The sequence below is a fragment of the Denticeps clupeoides genome, chromosome 3 (genome assembly GCF_900700375.1).
Source record: "Denticeps clupeoides chromosome 3, fDenClu1.1, whole genome shotgun sequence".
NCBI lineage: Eukaryota > Metazoa > Chordata > Actinopteri > Clupeiformes > Denticipitidae > Denticeps > Denticeps clupeoides.
In genome coordinates, this window is record NC_041709.1 from 32,475,133 (window position 1) to 32,485,383 (window position 10,251).

Genomic DNA, 10,251 nt, shown 5'->3' on the forward strand with positions numbered 1-10,251 from the left:
TTAAACTAGCCTCAAACAGTTTGAAATATCTTACTCTATCTAGAAACTCTAAGGATATATATAAATTATTTTTTTTACCTATGCTCTATTATTCATTTTCTCTTCTCTTTGTTTTCTCTCTAAATCTCTTGTTAAAGTTCCACTTCCCCTATCACTCTTGCTTTAAGTACCTAGGTGATTATATATTCAAATTTGTATTTTTATTGTTATTATTACTCACAAGAGTGAAAATCTATTTTTGAAGTTTTTTCCTTTGCACAGTGATGTGGTTGACTGCTAAATATAATTTATCTGAAGGAGATGTGTTTTGTTCTGTGATTTATTTATTTATTTATTTATTTATTTTTTTGTAAATTTAAAAATTACCTCAATAAATATAATAAAAAAAAACTGACTCATAAAATTCACATGAATTGCAGCTCATGACAGCTGACAAATGTCAAGTTGGAACACATCCTGTGTTGAAACTGCACATACCTGTTACTGTGAAGTACCCTGAGATAATGAATTAGTTTTTAGAGGAGACAGAAGTTGGCTTCCTAACAGACAGGTGATTCATGAATGATAGTACATGATGCAAATGATAAATTTCATTCCATTGCTGTGACTGTTCTGCAAATCTACTCTCACTTACATCATCTGCACGACACCCATGCAGCACAGTGGAGTATAAATACGAGCTGACCTCTAGACTCACAAGCAACTGACCTTCGAGGAACACTGTGAGAGCGCCCAGCCGTACATCATCAGGTGAGCTCTGTTTCTGTTTCCTGAATGTTCCTAAAGTTCCTAACTTAAGGTTAGCATTCATAAAATATGTAGTCACAGATATATGCATATTGGATTTGAGAAGAAATTGTCTAGTTTTTTAAAATTCTGTAAAATAATATAGTGTCCTGTGTTCCTTTAATGAAATGAAATGAAACTGTGTGTTCTGTGTGATTTGGAGAAAAATCACAATCTGGTGAAAGTCCTTTAAATGCAAACAAAGTATAATTCACTGTAAGACACAGTAACTACATGTACATTAAACTTTTCTTGTTCTGCAGTCATGAACTCTTCTGATCTCGTGGCCATTAAAGCCCTCGGCAGACCCCTGCATCTCGGCGCGTTATATAATGCAAGAAATGACAGCTTCCTAGCAGGTAAGTCATTTACACTAGTACACCACCTTCAAGACCAGAACACACAGTGGCAGAGGCAGGAAATTTTAAGTGGGGTGGCCAGGATGGATCTGAGATTGTTTTGGGGTAGCATACAAGAAATACAGGGCAATTTAAGCACCTAAACCACACACCTGTACAGTATGTGGAATGCAGGTAGTGGTGGAAAAGATCAAATATATTCTTAAAGTGAAGTAAAATGTGTCCTCTGTGATTTACCATCACCCTTGGTGAGCAGTGGGCAGCTATTACAGGTGCCCGGGGAGTAGTGTGTGGGGACGGTACCTTGCTCAGTGGCACCTCAGTGGCACCTTGGTGATTTGGGATTTGAACCGACAAACTTCTGATTACGGGGCCGCTTCCTTAACCGCTAGGCCACATCTGCCAACCACATTCAGTGTGATTACCATTTTTTCTTATTCGTGTAGATAAGAAAGAAAAAATATTGGAAAATTTACAGATAATTATATTGTGTATTCTGCTGAGAACAGATGTTCAGCTGGTGATCAGCAGCACAATATGCTCATTATACGTAACATCAGGAATACACACATATTTAATGAATTATAAGAGTGATAAAGATATATATATAGTATTTAGCTGCTGATATATATAGTATTTACATAATATATTCCAGTTCCAGTTAATTATACACACATACACACACACACACAAATTAAAATAGTACCTCTGTATCATTTGAGCCACCACTGAAAAAGTTAAGTATTTAGAGTAATTTCCCAGCCAAGGATTAGTAAGGTATGGGTGAAATGCAGAGACCACATTTCATTGTGTACACTGGGTGCCTGTGCTGAGGTGTGTCACATGTGACAACTAGTCACTTTAACTTCACTTCAAGTGCTTCAGCAGCCTATCATATACCTTCCGTTCGTAAGGCTCATGGCTGTGTTGCACAGGGCTTAGAAAGAGATGTACACACATAAGTACACACAGTTTAACTTGATGTAGCATTATGCCCACATACCTTAGCACCACTTAGCATAGTAGCTTGTGTGCCCTGGATACAGTCTGAACTCAGGCTTCCGCATGGGACAAAAAAATAGCAACGGCAGTGATGCAGAGCCCCCCCCCCCCCCAATAGAGCTGCGTCTGTACCTTTAAATGCTAATGAGGAGGAGAGAGGCGGGACGAGGAGGCGAGCGGCCTATAGAAGTTTTGCGAAAATGACGTCATCAACACCGCTCACCAACCAACACAGTTTGGAGAAGACAGGAAGTCGTGTCTGCGTTTTTCCAGAAAAAATAGAGCCCCTTATGACGAGGAGAAATTCCGTATCAGACCATCTGAGCTGCCGCTCTCTGAACGGCGAAGCAGAATGACCAAAGCACTCTTTATACCCATCACCATTTCTAGACACTGCATTTCAAAATGTGAAATGTTCGTGTCACGCGACTTTTAAACTTGAATCAGGTCTCAGAACTTGCAATGCAGTAAGTTCAGGTCTCTGTAAGAGCTAAATTCCCTGATTGCAGTTTCTTCAGTTAAATTAAGGCTCTGGTCTTATTTCAGATTCTCACCTTTGACTTGCAACATTGCTAATATTTCTCAGTCCATAATTTAAAAATAACTTTAACGTTACACCACTGAAAGAGATGAAACTATTAGGGTGGTAGTAGCCTAGTGGGCAACACACTCGCCTATGAACCAGAAGACCCAGGTTCAAATCCCACTTACTACCATAACCCTAAGTTGTTCCAGGGGGACTGTCCCTGTAACTACTGATTGTAAGTCGCTCTGTATAAGGGCGTCTGATAAATGCTGTAAATGTAAATGAAAAATACCCGAAAAGTGAAGTGATTGTCATTGTGAAACACTGCAGCACAGCACACGGTGATGTTCTACATAATTCAAGTCAGTCAGATAGACAAAAATCCTGTAAAGAGAACCTTGATAAGTTCCTGGTGGTGCGCTGATGACTGTCCTCCCCTGATGTAGGTAAGAGTCTGTGGGATGTGGAGGACATTGAGAAAGGAACAACATCTGAAGCACAACCGTACAGCAACTTTGACATCACAACCTCTGACTCACTCAGTGAGAAACATAAACTGCTGGATGTGAGCGCCTCTCTGCAGGCCAGCTTCTTTGCTGGGCTGGTCGAGGTTGGTGGGTCAGCACAGTACCTCCATGACAAAGCTTCATCTAAACATCAGTGTAGAGTAACAATGAAGTACCAGGGGACCACTGAGTTCAAGGAGCTGAAGGTTCTCGGCTTAAATGTGAAATACCCTGAGGTCTTCAATCAAATGGAGGCCACACATGTGGTGGTTGGGATTCTCTATGGGGCTGAAGCCTTCATGGTGTTTGAGGACACTGCTGCTGATGAATCTGAAAAGCAGGAGATTCATGGCAACCTGAGCGTGATGATCAAAAAGATTCCAGGAATTGAAATCAGTGGAGAGGGAAAAGTTGAGATGAATGATGAGGACAAGGACATGGTGAAGAACATGAGTTGTACATTTCATGGTGACTTCCTACTAGAGCAGAACCCCACTTCCTATGAAGAGGCCGTGCTGGTCTACAAAGAGCTGCCCACTCTGCTGGGGAAGGATGGAGAGAAGGCCGTTCCTGTGAAGGTCTGGCTGTACCCTCTAAATAAGTTAAATGACGTAGCTGCACAGATAAAGAACATGGTCTCAGAAAGTCTGGTGTCTCAGCTGAAGAAAGTGATGGAGGATTTCCATGAGGCAGAGATGAGAAGCACTGATCTACTGGTGAAGAGTGAGATTCTGAAGACTGATGACATCAGGGACAAACTGGAGCTGTTCCAAACCAAGCTGAGGGATTTCACTGCTGTGTTCTTGCAGAAAGTTGCAGAGATGTTGCCTGCTATCAGAGAAGGAACCTTAGAAGAAAAAGTCCTCAGAGATCATCTGGATAAACTTAAGGCATCTGGATTCAGCAGGAGTGAAATGGATTCTTGGTTGGATGAGAAAGAGACTGAGATTGGTGTCCTGAGCACATACACCAAGACAATGAAGTATGACATTAAACGTCCAGGCCCTGAGCTTGATGTTCTTCTATTAGATCCTGAGGTTGATAAGATTTTCATGTTCAGCTTCACGTCTCTAAAATATGAGGAGGAGTACCTGAACACAATCAGCCAGTCCCTTGAGAACCTCAAGAACAACATCACCATTCCTGCTCATGCCAAAAACACGAGAGCAGAAATTCCATGGTACAAGGCAGCAGGAGTGAAGGAGGTTCTACTTATGGCCCTAAATAATATGAGAGGTTATGAAGATGACGTTCAGTTAATCAGTTACATCTCTGATCCCAACAATCCTGGAGCTTCAGTTCGTTTGTATCAAGACGGCATCTGTAAGGATCCAAATGTATCAGGACATGGTATGTGTTTTTACTTCATTTGAGTTGATTCAGTTATGTCCATGTCAAAAAAGTAATCTGAATGATACACTAATAGTAACATTATTAGCACTATTACCAAGCAGAATGTCATGTTGGAACTGTACTAACTGTGCTAAAATTATATAAACACAAACACAAGTCCTGTTTTAAAGCATTTTCTTCTTCTTCTTGCAGTTAACATCTTACTGGACCCGAACACAGTTAACAAACAACTAGTCATCTCTAAGGGAGGAAAGAAGGTTGAACGTGTTAAAGAAGGGCAGTCGTACCCAGCTAACCCAGAACGATTTGATTATTATACGCAGGCTCTGTGTAAGGAGGGTCTGACTGGAAACTGCTGGTGGGAGGCTGAGTTTACAGGGGGAGGTGTTATTATTGGAATGGCTTATAAAAGTATGAGCAGGAAAGGATATGGAAGGGAGTCTTGCCTTGGAAAGAACGAAAAGTCCTGGGGTCTGGAGTTCAATGATGATTCTTGCATTGCTTGGCACAACAATGTCCCTAAAAACGTGTGTGCGTCTGAGTCCAGACGGATCAGGGTGTATCTGGATTACACGGCTGGCACTCTGTCCTTCCACAGCGTCTTCTCATCTGAAGAGAAGCTCCTGTACAAGTTCCATGCCATCTTCACAGAGCCACTTTACCCAGGGTTCTGGTTAATAGAGCCAGATAGGTCAGTGAGCCTGTTTTAGAAACACACCCACGTGCAGAAAACATGTATAATGAATAAATTGTTTTTTCTGTCATATTGAATTACTAGTAAGGTGGAGGGTTTGTTGATTATTCAATTTTTTTCATGCTTATTCATTTTATTCATGACATGACTTTGAAGCATTAATAAAATCTCAGATTGACTGAAATCTTGATAACTTGTCTTTAATATATAAATACTTAGCATGTTAAAATGAATGAGCACAGTTAACAAAACTTCCTGTGTGGGGTCTGACCTTTGTGAAATTGTCAGGATCGGTTCTGGGAGGCACATTTGCAGACGATCTGAAGAACTGTGTTTGGCCATAATGTTGTCATGCTCCAAAGTGAACAGTGTGCCAGTCTGAGCATGAGCAGCAAAAACAGGGGGCACCTGAGACAAATGGGAAGTCTGTGGGCGTTTCATTATTGTGAAGTCCGTCCGACCAAATCTCCATGCGGGATGCTTGGTTGAGTGAATTTGAGGCAGATACAAGGGAAGATTACACAGCGAGGTTTGGGGCAAATAGGTTTGAAAACAACGAGGTGGCCCAAGAAACAGTAGTAGCACATAACCATATGGTAGATATGAAAGAGCGGTGTCTGCGTGGTACCTGCAGGGACCGGGTAATGGAGAGCTGGAACACCATGGTATGTGTTACCTGGTGTGGTAGATGAGGGCCAGAGCAATAGCATCTCCAGTACTTCCTGATCTCTTGATATTTGAAAACATGGCGAACTGTCAGGATCAGGAGAGAAGAAAAAAATATTGTCTAGGTGAACAAACACAAACCAGTTGAGCTGGTCTCAGAGGATGTCGTTCATCAGTGCTTGGAAAGCAGCAGGGCTGTTTGACCTGCTCCTCTGGCAAGACCCCAAGGCGTTCCCAGACCAGACTGGAGCAGCGGTTCTACTCTGAGTCCCTTCCTAATGTCCAAGCTCCTCACCATATATCTAAGGCTGTGCCCGGCCACCCTACGGAGGAAACTAATTTCGGCCGCTTGTATCCGCGTTCTTGTTCTTTCGGTCATTGCCCAAAGCTCATGGCCATAGGTAAGGATTGGGACGTAGATCGACCGGTAAATCGAGAGCCTTACTTTCTGGCTCAGCTCCCTCTTCACCTCGACAGATCAGTTCAGCGTCCACATCACTGCCATCTTCCAACAAGACCCCGAGATACTTGAGGCAGGTCTCTCTCCCGACCCGGAGTTGGCAAGCCACCCTTTTTCCGGTCCAGAATGATGGTCTCAGATTTGGAGGTCTCATCCACCCCCAGGGCTCTGCCGCTGTGTAGTTGTTTGACTACCTCAGCAACTTCTGCCCCTGAGATTGGACAGTCCATACCCACGTATCCCAAATCTGGTTTCTCCTTGGAATGCGCGTTGGTGGGTTTGAGCAGCTCCCCAAGGTATTCCTTCCTCTGCCCGACTATAGCCCCAGTCGACGTCAGCAGCTCCCCATCCCCACTGTAAACAGTGTGAGCGAGTTGCTGCCTTCCTCTCCTGAGGCGTCGGATGGTTTGCCAGAACCTCTTTTGAGCCGATTGGTAGTCTTTCACCATGGCCTCACCAAACTCCTCCCATGCCCAAGATTTTGCCTCGGCGCCTGCCACTGCTGCACCCTGCTTGGCCGTCCGGTACCTGTCTGCTGCTTCTGGAGACCATGCCTTGCCCTGCAGGCCTCCTTCTTCAGCCTGATGGCTCCCCTAACCTCTGGTGTCAACCAGCGGGTACGGGGGTTACCGCCACGACTGGCACTGGCCACCTTGCGACCACAGCTAGAAACAGGCACCTCAACAGTTGCAGAGCGGAACAAAGTCCTTTCCGACACATGATGTTTTCAAATACAAACGTTAAGGTCTCATACACCTGTGAGGAGCTTATGCTACAATGACAGAACAACTGTTCAGTCATATATAGTGGTAGTTCTCCTTTAAATGCACACGTCACTATGTTGTGGGCGGATTTAGTTGTCCGATTCAGTCCTGATGCAGATTGACTCTCCACTAAGCAGATTGTCACAGGGGGAATTCGATGACGTAGTTGCAGACATACTTTCGGCGTGGGGATAAGCCGTCGTACCGGTAGAGGACGCTGGGCGAGCGGGGCAGGAGGACCGGGGGCGCCTGGCCGGCGAGGAATGAGGAAGTAATGGACGCGCTGCAACGCAGCGGGGAGTCAGTTCGGGATCTTTGGGAAGGACCGGGGCAGAGGAGAACCGGAAGACGGCGGGTTTCAGGATGGTTCGGTATCTTTGGGAGGACGGGAGTAGGTCTTGGGCGGCAGAAAGGTAGGGGAGCATGGAATCCCGTCTTAGCCGAGGGGTCAGGTAGGTTCAAGGTCAGGAAGAGGTTGGAGTCAGGAAGTTCCGGTCGCGGTTCCTTTCGTGGTTTCCAGGGGATCAGGCAATTCTCGAAGTCGTGGGCAGGCGAAGGTCGTATTACGGGAATCTCAATTATCGTAGGTCGTGGGTAAGAGAGCTAGCGTCTCTGGCGAGTAAACTCATACAACTCATTTAACTCATACAAAGAGCGGGCGTGTCTCCTTGGTGTTACCTCCCTTTTATACTTGCCACCGCCCGCTTCCATTTCCTCTTCCGGGTTGCCATCTCCCAGGCTGGTGAGGTGCCCTCTAGCGGGCTGGAGGCGCGTTGGCCATGACAGAGCCCCCCCTCTTAGGCCTGGCTCCTGACGGGCCCGGTAGATCAGGGTGTGGGTCGGAGAGCCGTTGCGACGCTGCGGAGACGGAGGCGGAGACTGGGGAGGTTGCAGAGGGGATGGGTGAGCCTGGCGGAGGTGGGAGACACGGAGGACTGGGCCGATGCGGCGAGGCACTCGGAAGGGTCCACGTTTTTGGGGACATGGCTTGGGTTGAGGGGTGTGGCCAAGTCATCCCATAGCGACATTCTGGGGACAAGAATGATTCGCTGCTGTGGCATGTCGAGGGTTGTGGCGGACGCATTGGCGTCCCCACTGTTTAATGGTGCCTGTGGTCCAGTCAATGTGGGGTTCGTGGGCGGTCAGCCAGGGGTAACCCAGCACGATGGGGTCATGGGGAGTCGTGGTCAGATAAAAGGTCAGGGTTTCGATATGGTTGGGCTCGAGGCAGATTAGTAGGGGTTTGGTTTGGAACAGGACCCGACCCAAGCCCAACGGGCTTCCATCCAGCCCCCAGACTGCACGTGGTGGGTTACACCGGGTGACCGGGAGCTGGAGTTGGGTGGCCAGGTCGATATCAATTAGATTCATGGCTGCTCCAGAATCCACCAGAGCTTGTCCCTCATAACGGCCAGGTTTGGGTGTCCTCCAGCAGATGGTGATGGGAAACAAGCAGCGGGTGGTAGAGCAGGGGAAGGCTTTGGTGCTCACCAGGGGGCTCTGCGCCTGGGGTGAGCAGGGGAGACGAGCTCGGCCAAGCTGCATGGGTTCGTCGACGTCCAGGGGGGGCGGAGTCGTCGGAGCGTCCGGCCAGCGTGCTCTGGGGGCACTAGGGAAAGGGGCGTGGTTACGCCGTTCTCGGCCGCGCTCGGCGAGACGTCGATCGATGGACGTGGCCAGCGTGATTATGCTGTCAAGCGTGGTTCCCCAATCGCGATTCACCATCTCGTCTTTCACCGCCTCGCGGAGGCCTTGGTAGAACGCGACGGGGAGCGCGGCGTCCGTCCACTCACTGTCGCTCGCCAGGGTTCGGAATTCAATCGCGTAATCACTTACGCTCCGATTTCCCTGGCGCAGCGACATGAGCCGCAGCGACGCAGCGCGCCGCCCGGTTTCGCCCTGGAACACAGTCTGGAGGCGGTCCAGGAAGGCGGGGACAGAGAGGCAGACCGGGTCACGTCGTTCTACCAGCGGCGTTACCCATTCCAGCGCGCGTCCCGTCAACCGGGTAATAATATACGCGACCGCCGTCTCGTCATCGGGAAGGTGTGCGGCTTGGAGCCGAAGTATCAGACGGCACTGGGTTATAAAACCGCGACATTTCTTGGGGTTACCGTCGTAAAGCGGTGGCGGTGCGAGGCCCGCCAGTGCAGACGTAAGTGGGAGTGGCGGGGGAGCCGCGGATACTGAATGACCGGGTCCACCAGGTTGAGACTGCAGCGCGTGGATCTGCGCCGACAGATCAGCGAGCGTGGAGCTAACCTGAATAAGCGCGCGCTGCTGCTGCAGTTGCATGTCGCGTTGGTCCTGGATCGTGGCTTGCTGCAGCTGCAGGGACGTGATCAGCTGGTCCAGTGTCTCCTACATGGACCCTATGTCCGCTACGTCAGGAAATGGCCCGCTCTTACTGTCACAGGGGGAATTCGATGACGTAGTTGCAGACATACTTTCGGCGTGGGGATAAGCCGTCGTACCGGTAGAGGACGCTGGGCGAGCGGGGCAGGAGGACCGGGGGCGCCTGGCCGGCGAGGAATGAGGAAGTAATGGACGCGCTGCAACGCAGCGGGGAGTCAGTTCGGGATCTTTGGGAAGGACCGGGGCAGAGGAGAACAGAGGAGAAAGGTAGGGGAGCATGGAATCCCGTCTTAGCCGAGGGGTCAGGTAGGTTCAAGGTCAGGAAGAGGTTGGAGTCAGGAAGTTCCGGTCGCGGTTCCTTTCGTGGTTTCCAGGGGATCAGGCAATTCTCGAAGTCGTGGGCAGGCGAAGGTCGTATTACGGGAATCTCAATTATCATAGGTCGTGGGTAAGAGAGCTAGCGTCTCTGGCGAGTAAACTCATACAACTCATTTAACTCATACAAAGAGCGGGCGTGTCTCCTTGGTGTTACCTCCCTTTTATACTTGCCACCGCCCGCTTCCATTTCCTCTTCCGGGTTGCCATCTCCCAGGCTGGTGAGGTGCCCTCTAGCGGGCTGGAGGCGCGTTGGCCATGACACAGATGAACCAATCAGACTGGTCCAAGCTCCTGTGGTCCCTTTATTATTTAATTTTGTATTGCATAAAGAGCCACTAGCAGGCTTCTCACAAGCTTCAGAACCAGTTTTGTACATCTCACGAGCTGTCTGTATGTGTTCTG

The 10,251-nt window shown here is 48.1% G+C and overlaps 1 protein-coding gene across 1 annotated transcript; it reads left to right on the forward strand.

The window, feature by feature from the left end:
• Positions 1 to 926: 926 nt before the first annotated feature.
• Positions 927 to 5,242, forward strand: LOC114785446 (neoverrucotoxin subunit beta-like). Its single transcript, XM_028971725.1, has 3 exons — positions 927 to 1,145; positions 3,120 to 4,529; positions 4,725 to 5,242. Exons 1-3 carry the CDS (start codon positions 1,052 to 1,054, stop codon positions 5,240 to 5,242), a joined length of 2,022 nt encoding a protein of 673 aa, XP_028827558.1. The 5' UTR covers positions 927 to 1,051.
• The last annotated feature ends 5,009 nt before the right edge of the window (positions 5,243 to 10,251 follow it).